The following is a 26,198-nucleotide window of genomic DNA, read 5'->3' as shown; positions in this document are numbered from 1 at the left end:
AATCCTCTCAGACCTTTTGTGTGTTGGTTCTACAACTCCTTGTGGCCCCCCGGGTGTCCCAGTTGTAAGACCACCAGGACACGAGCGGCTTGATAATGACTTGGATTTTCACACGTTCCCACAGTTCTGCCGTCCGCTCTCTCTCTCGTCTCCTGCTGCCGCCACCTACTGTGGAGCATACATAGCATTGTTAAAGGGATAGTTCAGAATTTTGGACATAAGACCTATTTTCCAAGTCAGCCGGTGTGTTCGAGACGTTTTCAAGACATTTCATTCAGTTCTTCTAGTTGCCGAGTTCGCTTGTGCTATGGCTAGCACAAGTCAATGGTTCTAGTTAGACAGGCATTAAAAACAGTCTTGCCCACTCCACAGTGCACCCGAGGCAAATCCATTGTAACGGCAGACTATCGATGTACATATGTGTTGATAGAATGTTTGAAATAAAACCAACCTTGCATTTTTAAGGATTTATTTCTCAGCAGCAGCAGCAGCAGCAGCAGCGTGTCATACTTCCTAGTAGGCTATGGCAGCGGCGGACTATAAGTAGTTACCGGTTAACTTATAAGTTACTGGTTCTATAATAGTTTGTTTACCTGCTGTCATTGCTACAGACGCAGAGTAGCCTGCAGTGCTAGTTTCTTGAATCTCACAGAAATGGCCACTTTTGGAGAATATAGTGAAACTTTTGAAGACAATGATGAGTTTTTTTTCCCCCCACCCAAACCCAACCGTACCTGTACGAGCCTGAATTTACAGAGGAAGAATTGCGCGAGAGGGATGCTCAAAGGGCAGAACGTGAACGAGCGTCTGTGGAGACCGAGATAGCCCCCACTGGGTTTACGGTTCTCCGGACGGAGCAGTGGTCCGGGTTCGCGGTGCGTAATTGTGGGTTCGCGTGGCCGTGGGCTGCCCGGTGTTTGAGTGAGCTCCAAGGGCTTATCAGACAGCTTGGGGGTATAAGTGCCGACAGTTCGGCCCGGTTTCGATTGCCTATTTACGGGCAGTATTTCGGGCGGCGCGTCTTAGAGTTTTGAGTCCGACGGAGCGCAGTAAAAATCCGCTGCTGCTGAGATACTAGTTCCTCAAAAAATGGATGATTCATGGGATGCAAGGTTAGTTTTGTTTCAAATATTATTCTATCAACACAGATATGTACATCGACAGTCTAGTGTTTTAATTGATTTGCCTCGGGTGCACTGTGGAGTGGGCAAGACTGTTTTTAATGCCTGTCTAACTAGAACCATTGACTTGCACTAGCCATAGCACAAGCGAACTCGGCAACTAGAAGAACTGAATGAAATGTCTTGAAAACGTCTCGAACACACCGGCTGACTTGGAAAATAGGTCTTATGTCCAAAATTCCGAACTATCCCTTTAATTGTTTAGTCAATCACCAAGATCTCCTGCAGCATGCCAACCTACGCACCCCTCTCTCTCTCTCTCTCTCTCTCTCTCTCTCTCTCTCTCTCTCTCTCTCTCTCTCTCTCCCTCTCTCTCCCCCCTGCAGCCAGATGCTGCACCACGCCCACCTCCACACTACTAAAGTCACATTTACATTTCCTGTTGTTCAAAAAGCACCTTCTATTTGGTTAAATCCTTTCGATCAGAAGTCTGCGATCTCACCAGACACATCACACGTTGTTCTGCGTTGTCCATTTTGGCAGTGGCGGATTTACGAAATTTGGGGCCCAAGGCAAAGGCAGGCATGGGGCCCTCTGAAATGAGAAGACAACACACATACAGATACAGATACATACATTTTAACAGTATTATTTTTTACCAGCAGGTTCTCTGGTAGAATACTTAGGATGGATCCCATACATAGAATTGATTTCACTATATAAGTTATTTCATAACTGTATATGTGACGGAGATGCTTTACCTTTACACAGCTCAAATTTGGGCAGCAGCAGCTGCTGTCCTCTATGTTGTGGTGCTGAAATGAGAAGACAACACACAAAACAGGTCAATTATACAGATACATTTTAACAGAATACACGTGTATTTGCTTTACCTTTTGTCCCTCTCTTCCTGCCTTTTTCTCGTAGTCTTTGTATTTCTCTCCCTTTTGTCCTTGTCTCTTTTTCTCTTCCTGTCCCATTTTCTTGTTGTCTTCATCTCCATTGTTTTTTTCTGTCCCTTTTACTGCTTGTCTTCCTCTCCCTTTTTTCTTTCTTCTTCTTTTTCTCTTCCTGTCTTTTTATGTAGTCTTTGATTTCTCTCCTTTTTGTCCTTGTCTTTTTTCTCTTCCTGTCCCTTTAACTCGCATTCCTCTCTTTTTTTCTTTTTCTCTTCCTGTCTTTTTCTCTTAGTCTTTGTATTTCTCTCCCTTTTGCCCTTGTCTTTTTTCTTCTTCTGTCTCTTTTACTCATATTCCTCTCCCTTTTCCCTTTTCTCTTCCTGTCCCTTTTACTGGTTGTCTTCCTCTCCCTTTTTTCTTTCTTCTTCTTTTTCTATTCTGATCTTTTTCTGTAGTCTTTGAATTCTCTCCTTTTTGTCCTTGTCATTTTTCCTCTTCCTGTCCCTTCTACACATATTCCTGTCCCTTTTTCTTGTTGTCTCCCTCTCCATGTTTTCTTTTGTCCCTTTTTCTCATAGTCTTTGTATTTTCTCCCTTTTGTCCCTAAAATCTTCATCCATCATTTTGCGAGCCTTGGCCTCAGCAAATCTTGCAATGAGGAGATCCATATCCACTGACTTGGTGACTTCCTTCTCGATGGAGAGAACAGCGAGTGCAGACAGCCTGTCCTGTGACATTGTTGACCTCCATATGTTTTAATGAGCTTCAGTTTCGAGAAACTTCTCTCACCTGAGGCCACTGTCACAGGGAGAGTGAGCAGAAGTCTCAGTGCTATACTCATATTTGGATATAGGTCTAAGATATTCTCATTGAGATATTTGTGGGGAAGGATCTAACTGCTCCCTTTACCTCAAGTTTCAGGTCCTCTGCATCAACATCATCAAATCTCTGCTCCAGTCTGTGGCAGCATTCATCCAGCTTCCCTTCCTTCTCAGTGCTTCTCATGACGTCAGTGGAGTAGAAAAATCTATACAGCTCATAGAAGGTTTCCATGTGTGAAAATCTTTCCTTAAAAGTAATAAGAGCTGTATCAATAAGAGGCAAGAAAAATTCTCTTTTGTAGAGCTCTTCTGCAGTTGACTGAGTTTGCTCTATGCCTTCATACTCAAACTGTCGGGTTGTTCTTCTCTGACGCACCTCTGGCCAGCTCATCTCTACCTCAAGCTTCTCTGCTATTTCCCTGGCCTCTGTTTTGGCAGTGTTGAACTCATCATCCCGAAATTCCTGAAGGAATTCTGTCAATGCCCTGATTTCTTTCCTGACTGTTTCAATAGAAACTTTCTGGTTCTGCAGGGTCTTGCTGACTTTATTTATCTGGAACAACACATTGTACCATACAATGGTACTTACCACAAAAGGCCACCTCTGCATCTCCTTGCAGATGCTTCCAGCTGTTGAAACAACTTATGCATCCCTTTTCTCCATGGCATATTCCTTTAGAGCAGTCAATGCCTCCACAATTTCAGGAACCTGTGGGAGTCAAGACAGCTGAACAAAGACAAGGGAGTCTACCTGTGGGAGTCAAGACAGCTGAACAAAGACAAGGAAGTCTACCTGTGGGAGTCAAGACAGCTGAACAAAGACAAGGGAGTCTACCTGTGGGAGTCCATCGAGGAAGTCCACTGAGGTAGGCATAACATCTCACCCCCCCCCCTCGCAGCCATGTGTCTTATCCCAGTCAGGACATCACACTGGAGAAGATTTTACCGAAGACCTTTCACTCGAGGCTGTAACCCATCCAATCTCTGCTACCCACCATTCTCCACCGGTAAGGAACTTGAAGTACTAGGGGGCTGTGGAACTGCCAGTCTGCAGTCAAGAAGGCGGACACCATTTCAGCCTATGCCTCCCTGCAGTCTCTCCACTTCCTGGCCCTCACGGAGACCTGGATCACCCCAGAAAACACTGCCACTCCAGCTGCCCTTTCAACTGCCTACTCGTTTTCACACTCCCCAAGACGAACAGGGCGAGGAGGAGGAACTGGACTCCTCATCTCACCCAAATGGTCCTACCAGGTCCTTCCTCTGGACCACCTACCCCGATCTACACTTGAATTCCATGCCGTCTCTGTCACCCTTCCTTTCAAACTCAACATCATAGTGATCTATCGCCCACCCGGTCCTCTCGGTGACTTTTTGGATGAGATGGATGCCCTCCTGAGCTGCTCCCCTGATGATGGCACACCACTCGTCGTCCTCTGTGACTTCAACATCCACTCGGGAAAGCTGCACTCATCTGAATTCATTGACTTCTTTTCCGCATTTGACCTTACACTCTCCCCCTCTCCACCAACTCACCGGGCCGGGAACCAACTTGACCTTGTCTTCACGAGATCCTGTGGCATCTCGGCACTCTCTGTTACCCCGCTCACCGTGTCCGACCACCACTTTGTGACTTTCTCCCTCCCCATGGAGCCCACCACATCCCTCCCCTCTACGCCTCGAATGGTCACCAGCCGCCGCAACCTGAAATCCCTCACTCCCTCCGCCTTCTCCTCAACTGTTATCTCCTCGCTACCATCCTCAGAACAGTTCTCCTTAATGCCTACTGAGGAAGCCTCCTCCATCCTGATGTCCTCACTCTCCTCTTCTTTGGACACTCTCTGTCCCCCAATCTCATGACCTGCGCGATCATCTCCCTCCCCTCCCTGGCTGTCTGAACCTCTGCGAACCAACAGATCATTGTTGCGAGCGTCAGAGAGAAAATGGAAGAAATCGGGCCAGCACGAGGACCTTGCCCACTACCACCACCTCCTCTCTGACTTCACCTCAACTGTTTCGGCAGCTAAATCTGCCTTCTACCTGGCAAAGATCAACTCTTCTGCCTCCAACCCCAGGAAACTCTTCTCCGTGTTCTCCTCCCTCCTCACCCCTCCCCCCCCTTCCTCCCTTACTGCCGATGACTTTGCAACTTACTTTACCAAGAAAGTAAATGACATCAGCTCCTCATTCACGCCTATTCCCTCCCAGAAGACATCTCCCCCAACTCTCAACTCGGATGGTCTTACCAGCTTTACCCCCCTCACCTCTGAAGACGTTCACGCACTTGTTACATCTAACCGTGCCACCACCTGCTCCCTCGACCCGATTCCCTCCTCTCTTCTCCAGGACATCTCACACGACATCTTGCCATTCCTCACCACCCTGATCAACTCCTCCCTCACCTCAGGTGTCATTCCAGCGGATTTTAAGACAGCTACCGTGAAGCCTCTCCTTAAAAAACCCACCCTAGACGCTACTGACATCCAAAGCTACAGACCTGTATCTCTTCTTTCATTCCTCTCTAAAACCTTGGAATGTGCCGCCTACAACCAACTGTCATCCTATCTCTCGCAGAACAACCTCCTAGACCCTAATCAATCAGGATTCAGGACTGCTCACTCCACTGAGACGGCCTTCCTCACAGTGACTGAGTCCCTGCGAGACGCCAGAGCCTCATCCCACTCCTCCGTTCTCATTCTCCTCGACCTATCTGCTGCATTCGACACAGTCGACCACCAAATCCTCCTCTCCACTCTGGCTGAACTTGGCATAACTGGCTCTGCTCTCACCTGGTTTACATCATACCTGACAAATCGCATCTTTCAGGTCACATGAAATGGCTCTATGTCCAAACCCTGTTCTCTGGACACAGGTGTCCCTCAAGGCTCAGTATTAGGACCACTTCTGTTCTCACTATACACCAGATCACTAGGTTCTGTTATCACATCGCATGGATTCTCCTACCATTGCTACGCAGATGATACCCAGCTGTTCCTCTCTTTTCCCCCGTCCTCTGACACTCACATTGCAACTCGCATCTCGGACTGTCTGGCTGACATATCTGTCTGGACAACTGCACATCACCTCAAGCTTAACCTGAATAAAACCAAACTCCTCTTCATCCCAGGGAAAGACTGCCCTCGCATGGACCTGTCGGTCACTGTCGAGGGCATCACAGTATTGCCGTCGTCAACTGCGAGGAACCTGGGTGTAATGACAAACTATCCTGCACCCCCAACATCACTGCTTTGGCCCGATCCTGCACATTTGCCCTCTACAATATCCGCAGGATTCGGACCTTCCTCACAAAGGATGCAACGCAACTCTTGGTCCAAGCACTGGTCATCTCCCACCTTGACTACTGCAACTCTCTCCTGGCCGGACTCCCGGCCTCTGCGACTAAACCATTGCAGCGTATCCAGAACGCTGCAGCACGCCTTATCTTCAATCTACCCAAATTCTCCCATGTGACCCCCCTCCTCCGTGACCTCCACTGGCTCCCTATTGCAGCACACATCCAATTCAAGACGATGACACTGGCCTTCAGGGCCATCAATGGAACAGCACCCATCTACCTTCAAACACTGGTCAAACCTCATGCCTCGAAGCGAGCACTTCGCTCCTCTACTTCAGCTGGCCGGCTGGTACCACCATCGCTGAAATCAAACAAATGTCGCTCAGCAAAGTCCAGACTCTTCTCTGTTCTGGTGCCTCAGTGGTGGAACGAACTCCCGACTAATGTCAGGACAGCAGAGTCATTTGCCGTTTTCCGAAAAAGGCTCAAAACTCACCTGTCCAGACTTCACCTCGACTCTACATAGCATGACCCACTAACACCCCCCCCCCCCCAAAAAAAAAAAACCTTACCTATAGCACTCTGATCGTAGCACTGTTGCTCTTGAAGTACTAGTTTACTCAGATGAGGACCTAACACTTGTTCTATTTTTAGCTCTTACTTTATCAGCAATGATACGTTGTGGTTTCTTTGTTTCCTTCTTTTGACAAATGTACTTATTGTAAGTCACTTTGGACAAAAGCGTCTGCTAAATGACCTAAATGTAAGATGGTAGCGAACAGCTTTGATAGCTTCAACCCTGGACTCCCACCTGGTTGTTGACAATGCCTTCAGTGTGAAATTATTGACGTGCTCTGTGAGAATGGACCAGCGGTGAACTGAGGAGCTGAACAGAGTGTAGACTCGCTGTAGCAGACCAAAGAAGCTGATGGATGTCACAGATGACTTGGCAGCATCCCCAAAAACAAGGTTCAAAGTGTGGCTTCCACAAGGAACACACAAAGCCTTGCTGTTTAGTTCTAACACTCTTTTGGACCCCCTGCTTTTTACCCTGCATGTTACTGCCGTTGTCGTAAGACTGGCCACGGCAGTTGGAGAGGTCCAAACCTAGTGTTTCTAGGTGCCCTAAAAATGACTCACATAACCCTTTTCCTGTTGTGTCAAGTGCCAGAAGAAAACCAACAAAGTGCTCATGAATGGAGATACCTTTTTGGGGTTTCACAATTCACAATCCGTAGCACCACTGAAAGCTGCTCATTGTAACTGAGGTCTGGAGTGCAGTCCATGATAATAGCATAATATTTAGCTTTCTTTACTTTCTCTACAATTGCATCTATTGTGCACTTGGCTACAAGGGAGATGAGTTCATTTTGAATTTGATTAAGTAATTGACACTTAGCTCTTTGGCCTGACTTCTCCTCAGATGCTCTCTCATAATTGGGTCAAACTGAGCCAAGAGTTGAACTTGCCCAAGGAAATGTCCATTTCCAGGCTCAAACAGCCTGTCAGAGTGGCCAGGAAATGCCAGATGCAGATGGTTAACGATTGCAATCAATCTTGTCAGTAGTGTGTGTGTCTGGAGTTTCTGCGATAGGTTGCGCCAAGCATCCATATTTGCAATGTGCTCAGCTGACTTTTCATGCTGTCTCAGGTGGGCTGAAAGATTTTTCCAATCATTAAACCCATCCTCACTCAGCTGATTGCTCCTTTCTCTGTTTCCCAACAGGTGGCAGCAAAAACAAATAACACGGTCCTTCTTTTCACTGTAGACAAGCCATGATCTGTTCTCCATTTTTCATTTGCATGTAGTAATTGCTGCTAGTAAATCTGCGCCCATTTTCATTTCTTGGGAAGATCCTGTCCTTCAAGTGGTCCTCTCTGCACTATTGAGCAGCATGCACTATCAGACTGCTGTTTTGGCCAGAGTGCTGGGTCATCTTCAAGAATACAGTGTGCTGACATCTTACTAGAAGAGTGGATGATGCTGGAGTCTCGTGATCTGGTGGAACAACATCATCCAAACCTGGCTGGATAATTTCAGAGCTCTCACAGCCCATCCCTGTCTCTTTCTGAAAATAAACACACACACAAAACACAGTATAAGGCTCTTACCTTGTGGTGAAATGTATATTTACTCAAGTGCTAATGTAGACATTTGAGTATATCATGCAACTTCAATTTTGTCTGCTCTGCTGTATCTCAGAGGCAAATACTGCACTTTCTACTCCACTACTGTACGTTGCTGGTTACATATTTCAAACCCTTACTGCCCAGTGAAAACCATGTACCCTCAAAATGATGATTTAATGCTAATATTTGTGATAAACTGAAAGAGTCTTCCTTTGTGGGGTGACTTCTTAAGCCAAAATTCTTTAAAAAAATCCTCTTGGGCCAATTGATTTCTCAGCCTCTGTAGCTAATAGAAACAACATTCAAAGCTTACTTCAAAATGACCCATACGCTTCTGTCTTCAAGGAATACTTATTAATATAGGGGGGGAAAATCACCCTTGGACAGTTTTGATACTCACTAGTTAATTTCTACATGACGGACCCTCCCCAACAGGTGTCGACGTCGTTGTTGTACTTACCGGTTGTGGGTTGCTGCTGCCCACAACCGGCCGCTGTCACAGGCGCAGTGAAGAAATTTGTTACTTTCTGTAACTTAGACGTAAACTTTCGGGTTTCCTCCTGTAGCATCCCTCGCTGAAACAATGGCCAACTCTCGAACTGATGGTCCATGAAGATTTTATTTAAAACCCGTAGCATGAACACACCGTAAGAGCTGGTGAAAAGAACACACAAAAGCTCTTTAAAAGTGCACATTTTGCACAATTACACAAATCATAGCTATAAACAAGCATAATACAATCAAAGAAATTACACACAATAAGTCCATTTGAATTACCTTTCCATACATTCACATTAATTAATTGTCATTTAAAAGAAAATATTATAAGCATCATGGACATTAGACTGGAGGCCAAAATGCACTTTACACACACACACACACACACATTAGAAAGTGAACACATAACGTTTGACGTGCAAAACATTAGCAAATCCGTAATAACAAATAAATCAAACCTTGTTCACTCCAGCAAGGTGCTATGGCTTTCCTTAATTTCTCCGTCTTTCTCTTTGAAAGTAGGTAAAAGTAGATGAAACAGCGACATCTCTCTCACCCGCCTGTGTGCTATGTTTGGCGCGGTACATCCGGAAGTCTTCCGGAAAAGAACGGAGCGTCAAAACAAAAACCCGCCTTCAAAATAAAAGCCCCAAATTGACATGAAAAATGAATGAAAAATAAAAAGGGATTACACCTCGTTTAAACCCAATATGTAATAAAATAAAATTCAAGTCATCTTAAAGGGTCATTTACACTCCCACCAAATTATGAGTGATTTATGAGCAAGGTAAAGCACGAATGATTTTTACATCTGTAGTGATCACTTCAAATAGAACAGTAAACATAGCATCATAGTGCAGATCTTTACAGCATTAGAGGGTGTGGTTAAAGATAGTTGTAAGCATACACCATATCATAAGATACACACACTTAAGCTGTTTCCAATAACAGAACTAGTTTTTGAACAGGACGTACAACAACTGATTGCTTGCTGAGACGTTCTTGCCTAGCTTTCTGTCGCCAAGGCATATTTTGACCTTTCTCACAAGTCCATCTTGGTCAATAGTGGTCTCTGTTACTCTACCCAAGCGCCACTCGTTCCTAGGTAGCCCATCACCTCTCTCCATCACTATGTCACCGATTTGCAGGTTTCTCCTCTGAGTGTGCCAGCGTTGCCGGGTTGCGATGTTAACGAGGTATTCCTTCCGCCAGCGGCTCCAGAATTGTTCTGCAAGATACTGAACGTGGCGCCACCTTTTCCGAGCATACAAGTCTTCCCGAACAAACTTGCCGGGAGGAGGCAGTGCTGTGGCTGGTTTCATAGTGAGCAAATGTTTGGGGGTGAGTGGTATTAGGCTTTTTGGATCATTGAGATTGTCAACAGTGAGTGGACGGCTGTTCACGATTGTCATCGCTTCATATAGGAAGGTCCGTAAAGAAGCATCATCTAGCCTCCCAGAAGAGAGTGACAGTGTGGAGCGAAGGACACTCCTGACAGTCCTGATCTGACGCTCCCACACACCGCCTACATGACTTGAATGGGGAGCATTCATGATGAAGTCACATTGCTTCTCAGTGAGAAAAGCGATCAGACGGTCTGTATCAACTTCTTTGAGAGCTTCTGTCATTTCATTTTTGGCTCCCACAAAATTGCTTCCTTGGTCACATTTGATCTCACGAGCTACGCCACGTATGGCGATGAAACAGCGCAGACCATTAAGGAACGCATCAGTTGACATATCGTCCAGCATCTCAATGTGTACAGCACGGGAGGAAAAGCAAGTGAACAGAAGACCGTATCTTTTATGCACCTTCCGGCCTTGCTTAGTGAGAAACGGGCCGAAACAGTCCATTCCACAGTAGGTAAATGGTGGTGATGGATCCACACGCTCAGAAGGGAGGTCAGCCATCCTTTGCTCTTCCGTGGGTCTTCTGAGCCTCCTGCAGTTTACACATCGATTAATATGGGATGCTACCGCTCGGTTGATCCCAGGGATCCAGTAGCCATTTGCCCTGATTTCGTTGATGGTGAGACCCTTTCCTTGGTGTTTGACCTTGAGATGATAATGAGCAATTATCATATTTGTGATGTGGTGATCCTTCGGAATGATCACAGGATGTTTAACTGTGTTGGGAGAGGATGAGTTACAGAGTCTCCCTCCCACCTTGATCACACCATCTTTGTCTAGGAAGGCGTCTAGATGGTACAACTTGCTATGTGTTGGTAGTTGAACTCCCTTGCGCAGAAACTTAAGCTCCCCTTGATAAGCCTGTTCCTGTAGATCTTTGAGAATAATGCGTTCAGCATTCTCTCGTTCCAATACTGTGGCGTGGTCATTGGATCTGTTTTTGCTGATTCGTCTGAGAATACGTGCAACAGCTCTGGTGGCATGAGACCACGATGAAACATTAGATAGGCGGTCTACAAGGCAAACTGGCTCTGTAGTTCTTGTGTTCAGTGCTTGAATCTTTCTGACTTCGGGGTCTCCAAGGGGTAGCTCTGGGGTCACTTCTATGGAGGGAAATGTTTCCGTCCCCCATAGGAACTTGGGTCCTGTGAACCATGTGGATGACAGCAGTTCATGGACACTCAAACCTCTAGAGGCGTGGTCTGCAGGATTTTCGTCTGTTGGAACATATCTCCACTGTTGAGGGTTTGTACTGAGATGTATTTCCTGTACCCTGTTAGCCACAAATGTGTGGAAGCGTTGCGCCTCATTGTTGATGTACCCCAAAACTACTTTGGAGTCTGTCCAGAAGAACTCTTCAATATCAGAATAGCCAAGTTCTTCCTTGAGCATGTTGCTGACCTTGACTGAGACAACTGCAGCTGCCAATTCCAACCTGGGAATGGTTGTGACCTTTGTGGGGGCAACACGAGCCTTTCCAATGACCAGAGAACAATGTACATTTCCATCTTCATTTTTGTGTCTCAGGTATGAGCACTGACCATATCCGATTGTGCTGGCGTCAGAGAAATGGTGTAACTCCCTTTTTATTATCCTTCCAAAGTCAGCAGGTACGTAGCTTCTGGCTAGGTTCACCTTCTCCAAATTGATGAGATCATTTTTCCAACTTTCCCACCTTGGTCGAAGCTCATCTGATAGGGGATCATCCCAACCTGTGCCATGCCTGCACATCTCCTGTAAAACTCCTTTCCCTTTCAGCAGATATGGGGCCACAAAGCCTAGGGGATCATACAAGGAGGCCACTGTGGACAGTATGCCACGGCGAGTTGCTGGTTGGTCTTTGAGGTTGGTACCAAACCCGAAACAATCGTGCTCTATGTGCCATTGAATCCCCAGTGCCCTTTCCACTGGCAGGTCATCAAATGCGAGGTCAAGATTCTTGATATCAGATGCACGTTCAGAGGGTGGTATGCTTTCCAGAACAGCTCGGTCATTGGATATGAACTTGTGCAATCTTAGACCACCCATGGCACATAGTTCTCTGGCCTCTCGTGCAAGCTGAATGGCTTTTTCCTTGCTTTCTATGCTTGCAACACCATCATCTACATAGAAATCTTTCATGATGAACTGTGAGCCTAGAGGGTACTGCTGGCTGTTCTCCTTAGCAAGGTGTTTCAGGCCATAGTAAGCACATCCGGGAGATGATGCAGCACCAAATAAGTGCACCTTCATCCGGAACTCTTGAGGTGGTGCACTGAAGTCGCCTTTCTTCCACCAAAGGAAGCGCAGATAGTTTCGATCAGCCTCGTTCACGTGGAACTGATGGAACATCTTCTTAATGTCGCACATCACTGCAATAGGGTGCTGCCGAAATCGCATGAGGACACCCGTCAGATTATTTATCAAGTCAGGCCCTGGAAGAAGGTGATCATTTAAACTGGTACCTTTGTATTTGGCAGAGCAATCAAACACCACACGCAGTTTATCTGGCTTCTTGGAATGATAAACACCATGATGAGGAATGTACCATTTTTCTCCTTCCTTTGCATCATCTTTCACCTCTTCTGCATCTCCCTTTTCAATGACCTCATCCATGAACTTGATGTAATGTTCCTTGTACCTCTCATCCTTTGACAATTTCCTTTTGAGGTGGTTGAGCCTAACAATGGCAAGCTGTTTGTTGTCAGGCAGCAAGGGTCTCTCCTTAAAGGGTAAGGGCATTTCATAATGGCCGTAAACGTTGTTCTTTATGCCCTCCTTCAGCTTGTTCAGGAAATGGATATCCTCCTGAGACACAGTTTTGCTAGCTCTACTGACATCCTTGAAGTCATATTCCAGAGCGCAGATAGCGTCTGCTGGGGTTAAGGCAGGAAACTCCTTGACAGACACTCTGTGACACAGACTAGCCAGGCCTGGGGACTCAAGGCACGGCGTTGAGCATCCAACTATGCTCCATCCTAAGTCAGTCCTTACAGCGTAAGGTTCCTCATCCCCTCCTGCGATGACTTGTCTTGGTGCTAGTGCCCGTGAACAGTTGTAGCCGATGAGAAGTCCAATATCACAATCCTGCAGTGGAGGGATCTCGTCTGCTATCATGGAGAGATGATTCCATCGCTTGGCGGTTTCACATGTAGGAATGTGGTCGCGGTTTACTGGTATGGAGTCCTTGGTGTAGGCTGGAGGTAAGTCAATGTGAAAGGTGGAGCTGTAACCTCTCACACGGAGCCCAGAGACTCTTTCACTCTTCATGACCGTGTCTCTTCTGATCATTGTAGTCAACTTTAGTTTCACTGGATATTTGTCTGCCTGCAGAGCATTACTCACTCCCTCGTCGATGAAAGCAGTGTCACTCTGAGTGTCAAGAAGGGCATAGACTAGTCTTTCCTTGCTTGGGTTTTTCTTTGATGACACCCACACTGGCACAATCATGGAGGTGTTGGCAGATGGTCCTTCTCTGGCTACGTTAAGTGACAATGCAGTTGTTGCCTCATTACCTTCAGTTGACAGTACAAGAGGCACACGGTTTTCCCGTTTCACAAAATGATCATCATGAAGACACGTAGGATGTTTTCCATTGCAGGTGTCACAGGAGTGACGGTGACGGCAGTCCTTAGCACTGTGACCAGGTTTGGTGCATCCATAACAAAGTTTATCTTTGACATATTTCCTTCGTTCATCCAGAGGCTTGGACATGAACTTAGAACAGATATGGAGCTGATGCTTGGGGTCTTGGCAAAACATACATGGCGGCCTTGTACTTCCCTTGGCTGGCCTTTTATTCTCATTGTCTGTTGCTGCTTGAGTACTGAGAACACTGACCAGTTTCCCTTTTGTGTCCCTTAGATTTCGTTTCTCAGTGGTTGGTTCTGAACAACGAAGAGCATAGAAGGAAGTTATGGGGTTGCAGGCTACCTCTGCTTCCATTGACATGAAGGCTGTGAAGATCTGAAAATTGGGGAAGTCTTGGCTGCTGCTTAGGGTTTCTGTGACCTTTCGATTCCAGCGGGAAGCTAGCCAGTCAGGTAACTTTTGAATGAGCTTCTGGTTCTCCTCGCAGTCATTCAATATTTGAAGACCCTTAACATGTGGCATGGCTTCCTGGCAGGCATTCAAGAAATCAGAAAAGTTCCTAAGTCCTTCAGCGTCTTTCGGTTGGATTCTTGGCCACTTTGCAAGCTTTTCCCTAAAGGCTCTCTGTATGACGAATGGCTGGCCATATCGATGGTTTAGTTTGTTCCAAGCATCCTTATAAGCTTCGTCATCATTTCTGTAGAAGACACCATCCAGAGTTTTACGAGCTGGGCCGCCCACATATTTCTTCAGGTAATATAGCTGGTCAGCTGATGAAATGCTCCTTCGATCAATGAGTGACACAAATGAAGCTTTCCACTCAACAAACTGAATTGGATCACCATGGAATACAGATGGCTCTGGCATTGGAAGTCTGTTCAGAGCTATGCTGTCTTGGAAGGCCTGAGCGAGAGAAGACACATCCATATGTGGAGAATGTGCAGCACTGGCGGGTTGATGAACAGCAGGTGGAGATCTATGTTCTTCTTGGATGCTTCCATCAGTGGATGGGATGATAGCTTCTCGTGCTGCTTCCTGGTCATAGGTGTCAAATCTGGCTCGAGCTGCCCTAACATCTCTCTCAGCTTGAAGGCGCCCCAACTCACGTCTCTGTGCTTCAAGATCTCTCCTCTGTTGTTCTTCTAAATGTTGTATCCGTTCCTTTTGTTTCTCTTCTTCTAACAACACTTCATACTCGGCTTCTTTAGCTGCCAGCTCAGCAGCTGCATCTGCACGTTTAGCTGCCATACATGACTTAATGGAATGCTGGCTGGAGAGGGTGTTAGACTTGCCACTCACTTGTGAGGCTGAAGATCCATAAATGGAGTGAGAGTAGTCGTGGCGTAGCAGCTCACGGAGACGCCCTTTCGCTTGTTCAGCATCAAAATCTCCATCAATACTTGTAATCCTTTCATATGCGATTCTGATTATGTCTCTGGTCACCGCTTCACACGCGTCAACTCTGCGTCTTAGCTCGGTGGATGGTGTAGTGTGATTTCGAATTTCAATGTAGATGTTCATTACATCCTCCTCTTCCTTTTCCAGTATGTCAATGAGAGATCCTAGCTGGCTTTCTGTTATGTCTGACTTGAGCTGTTCTCTGGCCTTGCGGGCTTGGATCTTCCACTGGTCATACATGTGGTTGAACCTTTTTTCCTTTTTCTTGGCCTCTTCTTTCTGAAAGGCAAGCATTTTTTCTGTAGGGATCCGTAGACGGGCAGAACGTCGTAGATCTTGAGGTTCTTCTAAAGAATCTTGTAGGTGACTCTGAAGATCCTTCAGGCTTTGACTCTGGGTTTCAATCGCCTCTTTCAAACAATGTCTCTCCGTAGGCTCTGACACATTTTGGAGCACAGCCTTAAGCTCTTGAATTTCACTGTCAAGACCATCAACCTGTTTCTCCTGCTCTCCTGCATTTGAAGGTAAGTTAGCTGACCCAGGCATATTCAGTTTACAGAAGGGAGAAAATCACTTTAGCACATGTGATATTCAATTTCAAGTTATGAAAACAACCAATGTAAAAAATGTTCACACTGTTACACGTGCATAACAAACCCGTAGAAATATGCTTTAAATAAACCATGAAGTAAATCAGACAATATTAAAGCAGTCCTTAACACATTTCAAGTGTAATATTTTGTACAATGGAAAAATGTATTTTAGATTATTATGCCCTTTAATTTCTGTGGATAGCCTTATTGTTCTCCTCACACTGTAGATGTGGATTATTAACAGTCACTGATGAATTAAAAGGCTCACTAAAGATTAACTCTTCTGTTGTAGTCCTTTGCAGTTTCTTGACTTGAATAATGTTCAAATGTTACTCACTGTTTTCACTCTGTATAATTGTCTATGGTTACCGTCTTTGACCATCGCACCGAATCCATACGACCACTGCCCGTAGGGATGAACACTTCACCGTAGATGACCTAGCGTCGACTGTCCAGCTGGTTTCAGGTTGACAACACTGGGCAGAAGCAAAAGTTCGGGTCTGGGAAGAGTTCGGGGAGGCCATGGAGGAGGACTATCGGTCGGCCTCGAGGAAATTCTGGCAAACCATCCGGCGCCTTAGGAAGGGGAAGCAGCCCTCCACCAACATTGTTTACGGTGGAGGTGGGGAGCTGCTGACTTCGACTGGGGATATCGTCGGGCGGTGGAAGGAATACTTCGAGGATCTCCTCAACCCCACTGACACGTCTCCCATTTGGGAAGCAGAGGCTGGAGACTCAGAGGTTCATCCACCCATTACACGGGCTGAAGTCACCGAGGTAGTTAAGAAGCTCCCCGGTGGCAAGGCACCGGGGGTGGATGAGATCCACCCTGAGTACCTCAAGTCTCTGGATGTTGTGGGGCTGTCTTGGTTGACACGTCTCTGCAACATCGCGTGGCAGTTGGGGACAGTGCCTCTGGACTGGCAGACCGGGGTGGTGGTCCCTCTATTCAAAAAGGGGGACCGGAGGGTGTGTTCCAACTATCGGGGGATCACACTTCTCAGCCTCCCCGGGAAAGTCTATTCCAGGGTGCTGGAGAGGAGAATTAGGCCGATAGTCGAACCTCGGATTCAGGAGGAACAATGCGGTTTTCGTCCTGGCCGTGGAACACTGGACCAGCTCTATACCCTCCGCAGGGTGCTTGAGGGTTCATGGGAGTTTGCCCAACCAGTCCACATGTGTTTTGTGGACTTGGAGAAGGCATTCGACCGTGTCCCTCGTGGCATTCTGTGGGAGGTACTTCGGGAGTACGGGGTCGGGGGCCCTCTGCTAAGGGCTGTTCGGTCCCTGTATGACCGGAGCAGGAGCTTGGTTCGCATTGCCGGCAGTAAGTCAGACCTGTTCCAGGTGCATGTTGGACTCCGGCAGGGCTGCCCTTTGTCACCGGTCCTGTTCATTATTTTTATGGACAGGATTTCTAGGCGCAGCCGTGGGCCGGAGGGGATCTGGTTCGGGAGCCACTGGATTTCATCCCTGCTTTTTGCGGACGATGTGGTCTTGTTGGCTCCTTCGAGCCAGGACCTCCAGCATGTCCTGGGGCGGTTTGCAGCCGAGTGTGAAGCAGCCGGGATGAGGATTAGCACCTCCAAATCTGAGGCCATGGTTCTCGACCGGAAAAAGGTGGCTTGCTCCCTCCAGGTCGGGGGGGAGTTCCTGCCTCAAGTGGAGGAGTTTAAGTATCTTGGGGTCTTGTTCACGAGTGAGGGAAGGATGGAACGCGAGATTGACAGGCGGATCGGTGCAGCGGCTGCAGTAATGCGGTCGCTGTATCGGTCCGTCGTGGTAAAGAGAGAGCTAAGCCGAAAGGCGAAGCTCTCGGTTTACCGGTCAATCTACGTTCCTACCCTCACCTATGGTCATGAACTTTGGGTCATGACCGAAAGAATAAGATCCCGGATACAAGCGGCCGAAATGAGCTTCCTCCGCAGGGTGGCGGGGCGCTCCCTTAGAGATAGGGTGAGGAGCTCCGTCACACGGGGGGAGCTCGGAGTAGAGCCGCTGCTCCTCCACATCGAGAGGAGCCAGTTGAGGTGGCTCGGGCATCTGCATCGGATGCCCCCTGGACGCCTCCCTCGGGAGGTGTTCCAGGCATGCCCCACCGGGAGGAGACCCCGAGGAAGACCCAGGACACGCTGGAGTGACTATGTCACCCGGCTGGCCTGGGAACGCCTTGGGGTCCTCCCGGAGGAGCTAGGGGAAGTGTCCGGGGAGAGGGAAGTCTGGGCGTCCCTGCTCAGGCAGCTGCCCCCGCGACCCGGTACTGGATAAGCGGAAGAAAATGGATGGATGGATGGAACACTGGGCAGGATAGAAGTGGAGGACCGTGGAGACTCGTCGTCGTGGACATCAGTCAGGAATGCAGTAGGGAGGCAGGATCGATGTGGGTCAAGCTCTTACTGTAGCATCCCTCGCTGAAACAATGACCAACTCTCGAACTGATGGTCCATGAAGATTTTATTTAAAACCCGTAGCATGAACACACCGTAAGAGCTGGTGAAAAGAACACACAAAAGCTCTTTAAAAGTGCACATTTTGCACAATTACACAAATCATAGCTATAAACAAGCATAATACAATCAAAGAAATTACACACAATAAGTCCATTTGAATTACCTTTCCATACATTCACATTAATTAATTGTCATTTAAAAGAAAATATTATAAGCATCATGGACATTAGACTGGAGGCCAAAATGCACTTTACACACACACACACACACACACATTAGAAAGTGAACACATAACGTTTGACGTGCAAAACATTAGCAAATCCGTAATAACAAATAAATCAAACCTTGTTCACTCCAGCAAGGTGCTATGGCTTTCCTTAATTTCTCCGTCTTTCTCTTTGAAAGTAGGTGAAAGTAGATGAAACAGCGACATCTCTCTCACCCGCCTGTGTGCTATTTTTGGCGCGGTACACCCGGAAGTCTTCCGGAAAAGAACGGAGCGTCAAAACAAAAACCCGCCTTCAAAATAAAAGCCCCAAATTGACATGAAAAATGAATGAAAAATAAAAAGGGATTACACCTCGTTTAAACCCAATATGTAATAAAATAAAATTCAAGTCATCTTAAAGGGTCATTTACACCTCCTTCTACCTCCTCTTTTCAGCACCGCTGGGGTAACTTCTTTTCATCTTTGTGTTTTCTTTTCTCTTCTCTAGTACTCCACTCTTCCTCTCTCGCCACTTCTCGCGACGTTTGTTTTCGTTTTTCTGCTGTCTTCCTGGATCCGTTCTGCACATGCGCAGTAAAATGGACTGATCCATTGTAGTGGAGACTGAAGGGGGGGCCCTGACGCACACATAACACGATAAGCATTCTGCTGGCGTTTTAGCGAGAGGATTTTATTCAAAAACATAATTAATGTGCGCAAATAAGTAATAACTATATTTACCATAAGTGTATGAGGATTTTTATGGGGCCCTCAGGAAATTGGGACCCTTGGCAACCGCCTAGTTTTGCCTAATGGTAAGTCCGCCCCTGCATTTTGGGATTGTGTGTAGCAGGAGAGTTGTTAGTATTTCTAAATGTTTCAGTAATCCCTCTTATGTTTCTGTGTGTCCAGGCTGTCCAGGCTGCCTCGCTTTATCCTGCTGGAGAATGTTAAAGGCTTCGAGAGCTCCTCTGCCAGGTAACATCACACATTCGACATATCAGTGGACAGGTAGAATATTTCTGGTGCTAACAAATCCTAGATGAGTACGCCATTGTTCTGTAAATGTCATGTATTAAAGAAAAGTCTCGTCTTTGCTCCGACTAACTCAGTTACGTCTTACATACAGTCCTGGTCACCATTATTGGCACTCTTTCATTTTTTGCATAACATGTACAATATCTTCAGAAATAAATGGAAATGTACCAAAATCATATGATCAGAATGTTTTAATTGGATGTCCAAAGTAATGTAACAAAAATGTATTGGTATCTTTCAACTTATATTTTGTAATTTCTAAAAGGAAACAGAAAAAGACATGGACAATAATAAAGGCACCCCTCCTTAATATTTGGTTGCACACCCTTTGGAAGCGATGACTGCCTCCAAACGTTTCTTGTAGCTGTCTATAAGCTTCTTGCACTTTTCATCTGGTATTTTTCTCCCACTCTTCCTTTGCAAAGCCATGATCTTCGACCCAAACCTTGTGGTCTTACACTGGGTAACACATTTTGCTCTAAAATCACTTGGTAATCCTCTGATTTCATGATTCCTGTGTTGGAAACTCAGGACGATATTTTAATATGTATATCAATGTGTATTAATATACAATTGTAATACCTGTTCTCGTAAAAAGGGGCACCATCTGTTGGTCGGAGAGAACTTTATAGAGTTCACTTTAATGACTCTGATTATTAATTAATTAATAAGTGGTCATTAATCAATCAATATAATTTAATAAATCAATCTCATTTCCTCAGATCATAAGCCCTTGAAATAGGGATCTTTGCGTTCTGCACAGGAGAAATATCAACGGACAACAGCAGTTATAATATGAGGGTATTTGACTAACTAAAGATTAAACAAAGTGAATAAAATAACAGAGATGTAACAGAAACACCAATACAACACACAAAATATAACTGGGAAAGCAGTTAGCCTACCAACACATCTAGAACGTTGGCAATAAAGGCGAGTGTGTTTCTCCTAAGAATTTGGACTTCTTAGTAAGATAGAATAATGGAATAATGAAATTAAATGGCCTCACAGATATTAGATATTAACAGACGCTAATACTTAGTTCCACCCTGCAACTCGGTCATTACTGTTGAACACGGATTCGGTCTTACTTAGGTACGATTCTTCTCAGCTTAATGGATACTCTTAAGTGGTTGCTCTTCCGTTGGTAACATAGACACAAAGGGATTCTCCGTGTCGGGGCCCGAGGGTTGGTTTAGAACCGTTTAGCGCCGATTTACGATAGCTTCGTAGCGTGTGCCGTTTTGCCAAAATCTGTATCAGTGGATGAGCTGTCTTCTTCGTGAGCTCGACCGTGGGTGACTAGTCAAATGGCATCGGTTAATGCGCTTAATCTTGCGGCCACTGGTTGATTTAGAGTAGGGTTGCACGGTGTACCGGTACTAATTTGGTACCGGGGTACTGAGGCATTTAAAACGGTACTATATTGCATTTGGACGGGACCGGTACTTGCAGTGCTGCCGGCAGCGCCCGCAACAGTGCAGCGAACTCGCCATGTGACGTCACCGCGTTCTAACTACAGCTGAGAGGACGAGGAGCGAGCCGGAGATTTGGGAGATAAAAAGAAAAAGCAAGCAAGCCGGAGGAAACAGCTAGCAAGTTAGCAAGCAGCGTGGACTGGAGCAACAAACGGAGCAGGAGGAAAGCTTGGAGAGAGAGGGGGGAAGAGGAGCACGGAGAGAGAGAGAGGAGCACGGAGAGGAGAATGGCTGCTGCAACCGTCACCACGCCGCAACTTGTGGACAAACCAGGGGCGCGAAGTGCGATATGGCCGTACTTTAGCTTAAAAACGAATGCGCAAGGCGAGGCAGTTAACGCTGATGCACCACTGTGTAAACGGTGTTTAAAACATGCATGGCTAACGGCGGAAACACCTCCGACTTAGCCAAACACTTAGGCCCCGTACACACGAAGCAAAACAAACTTTTTTTCTCCGTTTTGCCTTGGCGTCGTTTCAAGAAAATCTGCGTCCAGACGAATCCACTGAAAACGACTCAGTGCGCTGTAGTACATATTCCAGGCCCTTATGCGGCGCTGTTTCTGCTACAAAAATGCAGAAGAAGAGACGGAGCGTGACCGGGTGTTTGCCGTTGCTGTGGCAACACGTGAGCTACGGCTAAATATCCACCCGACCACCCGATCAATAAACCCATCAATTTGGCCCGTATAAATAAAACCAACAATAAGCACCAACAGCCGTCACCCTTAGGACCTTGACGAGGCGTTGTCACACGTTGGGATGGATTAATTAGACAAATAAATGCCTACATTCATGGGAAGTTAGCTAGCGGTTGTTTGTTAGCATCGTAATAAAGTAGCTTTTTCCCCGCAATATCGCCCCCCTCTCTCGGCTCTGTTTTTTTTTTCATACAGTGGCCCTGATTTTTTTTTTTCATACAGTGGCCCTGATACGCCGACGTACAGACGAGCAGTATATCTGCTACGAGCACGGAGGCCGCCGTTATTGTTGTTGTTACAAGACGTCGCGGGGGAAGAAGTCAGGCTCGAGGGTCGAGGAGCGGGGCGATGACGTTAGCGTATTAGTTTTCGCCGTGTACACGAAAACGATCACGAAACGGAGGGGGGCCGTTTTTTTCTTTTCCACCCTGAGAGCTGGGCTGCGTTTCAATAACAGTTTGAGTCGCCCTTGCTCACTTGCCCTCAGCCCTTGCTATGACGTCACACGGAGGCCACTTGGAGGGTGGAGGGAAAGTGGGCGGAGGGGGAGTGAAAGAGGTAAATGGAACACACCTGCCCTCGTTCACTAACAGCCCAGACAATCATGGATCAACCACACGTTGTTGGAGTAGCGCTATACTGCCTATTCCAAATTACACAAAATATGCAGAGACTCATTTCATTGAGACGAAGACGTATTCTGCGCTTGATGGCAATGTCGGCTTATTTACTTACACTTGTAAACGGGGGGCTCTGCCATAACTCTGCAACAGACAGTCTAATTGCACAATTTAAGAAAATGAATTAAATTTAATTCATTTTCTACTTTCTACTTTCTTCTTCTTCCTTGGTGGTGAATAGACAGCAGACAATGGTGTTTGAGGTTCATTATCGCCACCGCATGGACATATTTTTCGTGCACCACTGCAATGCATTGTGGGTGATATACAGCTCTGAAGTGGCCATCGTTGTTCACTGATCACTCAGCCCTCAAGGGTCGATCTCACGGAGTTCACTTCAGCTGTTCAGGGAAATGGAACAGCCCTTAAGATGGCGGCGGGGATTCCCCCGAGGGCAAGTGCTTAGGGCAAGTGAGCGAGGGCGACTCAAACTGTTATTGAAACGCAGCTCTGGTTTCAAAAAAGTGCGTTTTCACGCTGCGGAAACGCCGGATCCGTATGGACGGCAGAGCGAAACGCACAAGACTTCTGCGTTTATGCACTGAAAACGTTTTCGTGTGGACAGGCCCTTAAAGGACAAGCACCCAGACCTGCACACTGAACTCAGGGAACGACAGGTCATTTACTCAGGAAGAAAAGCCACCCCCTTCACTCTTAACAAAAAGTAGCTATGGAAGAAAAAAAATAGAGCTGATTTATTTATATTATTATATTTGATATTATATTATTGTATTTATATTTTCACAGTGATTTTTAAACTGTTTGCCATACATGTAGCCATGCAGATTTACAATAAATCTGAAGTGGTCCCTTATTTGGTATCTTGACATAACTAATTTAGAGTTTAACAAAAATTTCTTGCGTACAAGCAGTAAAAGACTAAAAATGCAAAAATGAAGAATCTAATGACGAACAAAACTAGCTAATAAAGAAGGAGTAAAAGTTTTGAACGAAAGAAAAGGGGGGAAGAGCAGAGAGGGCAAGAGAGAGTGTACGACTGTAAACACGCAGCTTTATGCTGAGGTCAGACCATCTTGGGTTACGGTCCGAAGCTATATGACTAAACTATTATGAATGCGTTCCTGTAGTCATTATACGCTTGAACACACCATCTTGACATTATGGTCAAAGCTGATCTCACATAGTACATTTCGCATCATCATCAAATAACACATTTACAGTGAAACCGAAAGTACGTCCAAGATCGTTTACCACCTCTAAAAAGGGAATACATCGATTTGGATAATTCGATATCTATTGGTTTCTGTTATGATATATCAAGGTGACTGGGAGATGATCCATTTTACCTCTGGCCACTTGAGGGCAGTAGAATCTACGTAACTTTTGTGGCTGAATCACATTTTCCTTACTTTGTACTTCTGGGTCGCAGAAGCACAGGCTTTAAACAGAATGCCATATTAATCATATGTTGCATAATAATAACAAATCTAGACTTTATTTTGAAGCATCAATGATCACTTTCTAAGCTTTGCTCCAAAAGTGGTCTTGACTGGCTTTAGGTATTTCTGCTGTTAACTCAAGAGAATACCATCTGGCCCCCTTATCTGCATGTGTGGTTTAGGAGGCTGGGAGGGGGTCATTTGAAACACAGGAGATGCTCCAATAAGCATCTAAAAAAAATTTTATCCTTGGGAACTGTCCTGAGAGGAAGGAGGTTGTAAACTTTAACCAGATCAGGGCTCTCTGTGAAACAAAGGTGTTAATCAGTCTCAAGCTGTGTTTGTGATGCTTTAAAGTCTAGTGTCTCTGAAGGTCTGTGTCCTCCCCACACTTTAAGATGCGTGTAGATGTTGCTGAGGCTTCGATTTAGGAGTTCATAAATCTCCTAATCAGGAAGATTTTGAAGCCGCAAAAAGGACTTTCACATTCCTTTCAGGCCAGTCCAGTGATCTGGACGTGAGTGTCATTTCACCTGGAGTGAGGAGACTCTTGTCTGTGACTCCTCTCTATGTTGTCCAGTGGTGAATAGTTCATGCTCTGTTTATTAATCAATTTAAAATCCGAGTGTGAAAGAATCATGAAGCTGTTGTTCCTACACCTGTGATACGGTCAAGGCCTTCAGTGCCGGCTGCAGCAAAGCAGCCCCACATTATGGATCCTCCACCATGCTTAACTGTTGGTAGGGTGTTCTTTTCCTTATTAACTTCATTATGCCGTCTGTAAACAAATGGTATGCATTGCAAAAAAGCTCTATTTTTGTTTCATCTGTCCACAAGACATTTTCCCAGAAGGATTGTCTCCCATTGTTTCCCAGAAGATCAGTAGTTTTTTAATGACTTTTCTTCAGCAATGGGGTCTTCCTTGGCCTTTGCCCATGAAGCCCTGCTTGGTTTAGTGTGCGGTGTATGGTACGTGTTGAAACCATTACCCCAGATTGTTCAGGGTCGGCTTTCAGGTCTTTGGATGTCATACGCGGTGTATTTTCCACAGTTCGCACCAACCTTGGCAGATTCTCTCATCAATTTTTCTCTTCCCCCCCACGTCCAGGCAGGTTCTTGACAGTTCCATACTTAGCAAACTTCTTAATAACATTGCACACTGTTGAAACGGGGATATCAAGGTCCTTGGAGATGGCTTTATACCCTTTAAGGCGAGTCCACACCGGAAGAACTGCCCGACTCGCGTCGGTAAATGAAGTCGGGCTACTTAATATGGCCGACTCGAACAACGACATGGGCGGTTCACACCTACAGAATTACAGCCGACGCCATACGTTCCGCGCTTGCGCGAGATGTAATGTTTCCAAAACAACAGGCGGCGCTAATCTGTATTGTGGGCCAAAAAACACGAAAACCGGAAGTAGCCGGTCCTCTCTAGACCATAAACACAGAGCACGCTGTCCTCACCAGTCACTGTTGTCAGCAGAGTGAGGTTGTAGACTGTAGTTGTGATTACTCTCTGAACGGAAAAATCTAAAATGTAAAATGTAACCCGATTCCACTGTTTATCTGGTATGTTTACCATCGTCACTTCCGGGCTTCACTGATTCACCAATCAGAATGGTAAAAGAATGACGGATTATACATTTGAATCGGCTGAAATGAATGCCGACGTGGGCGATTCGAGCGACCACACCAAGTAGACTCATGTCACGGACGCCGACTCTCTCAAAGACGCCGATTTTCGGTCCGGTGTGGACTCGCCTTTAGAAGTCTTGTTTGCTAATAATTTAATTTGACAATAATTTGTCTTTTGTACCGGCTCCAGGAATAAATACTGTTTCAGACCTGTTTTCATTAAAACCTATAAAAACCTTTTTTAAAACTTCAAAAAAGAACTTGTCCCTTCCGTTCTATAAAACATTGATACATTGGTTGGACCAGCCCACAGGAAACCAGGGGATTGATATGAACATAGGGGTTTAAAGCGATAGTGTCGTGTAGGATCCTCCAATGCAGATCACCAGATCTATGTGCAGAGGATCTTTATAAACATTTTTTTTAAAACTCAGATTAAAGAAAAACACACAGATTTCACATTGACCTTTTAACCTTTTTACTTCACACAGTTAAGATTTGTTCAAAGCTTTTACACAGTATTGGCTTCCCTTTCACTGCGTACAAGTCCAGGGCTCTCATTCACCAACAGTGTGTACAGTTGTGTGCGTACAATCAGCGGCTGTGGCTCAGAGGTAGAGCGAGTCGTCCTCCAATCAGCGGTTTGAATCCCGGCTCCTCCTGTCTGCATGCCGATGGGTCCTTGGGCAAGATACTGAACCCCCAAATTGCCCTGATGCTGCGTCATCGGTGTGGGAATATGTATTTGAGTTAGAACCTGATGTGCAGGCGGCTCCTGTGCCATCAGTGTATGAATGTGTGTGAACGGTCAAAAGTGACTGAATGTAGTGTAAAGCGCCTTGAGAAGTTAGCTAGAAAAGCGCTATATAAAT

At 46.0% G+C, this 26,198-nt stretch overlaps 2 protein-coding genes across 5 annotated transcripts in view; one reads left to right on the top strand and one right to left on the bottom strand.

Annotated features, from left to right (window-relative positions):
- The window catches only part of trdmt1 (tRNA aspartic acid methyltransferase 1), an 81,892-nt gene that overhangs the window by 26,353 nt on the left and 29,341 nt on the right, over positions 1-26,198 (top strand). For all 3 annotated transcript variants that reach the window (XM_084033825.1, XM_084033826.1, XM_084033824.1), the window contains exon 5: positions 19,305-19,370. In XM_084033825.1, coding sequence (XP_083889951.1) covers positions 19,305-19,370 — 66 coding nt within the window. The remainder of the gene's footprint in view (positions 1-19,304; positions 19,371-26,198) is intronic.
- LOC311028988 (uncharacterized protein) lies at positions 1,626-8,270 on the bottom strand. 2 transcript variants are annotated; one of them, XR_014598818.1, is made up of 4 exons: positions 8,249-8,270; positions 2,930-3,088; positions 1,883-1,936; positions 1,626-1,715 (listed from the first exon to the last, which is right to left on the bottom strand). XR_014598818.1 is itself a non-coding variant. In XM_084033834.1 (3 exons), the coding sequence occupies exons 1-3, from the start codon at positions 3,449-3,451 to the stop codon at positions 1,632-1,634; spliced, it is 660 nt and encodes a 219-aa protein (XP_083889960.1). In that variant the 5' UTR covers positions 3,452-4,109; the 3' UTR covers positions 1,626-1,631. The 2 variants fall into 2 exon arrangements, 1 of the variants encoding a protein (XP_083889960.1); XM_084033834.1 differs by lacking the exon at positions 8,249-8,270 and having other exon boundaries at positions 2,930-4,109.

Source organism: Eutrigla gurnardus (assembly GCF_963514095.1).
Source record: "Eutrigla gurnardus genome assembly, chromosome: 18".
In the NCBI taxonomy this organism is placed as follows: domain Eukaryota; kingdom Metazoa; phylum Chordata; class Actinopteri; order Perciformes; family Triglidae; genus Eutrigla; species Eutrigla gurnardus.
This window is presented reverse-complemented; position numbering and strand designations above follow the sequence as displayed.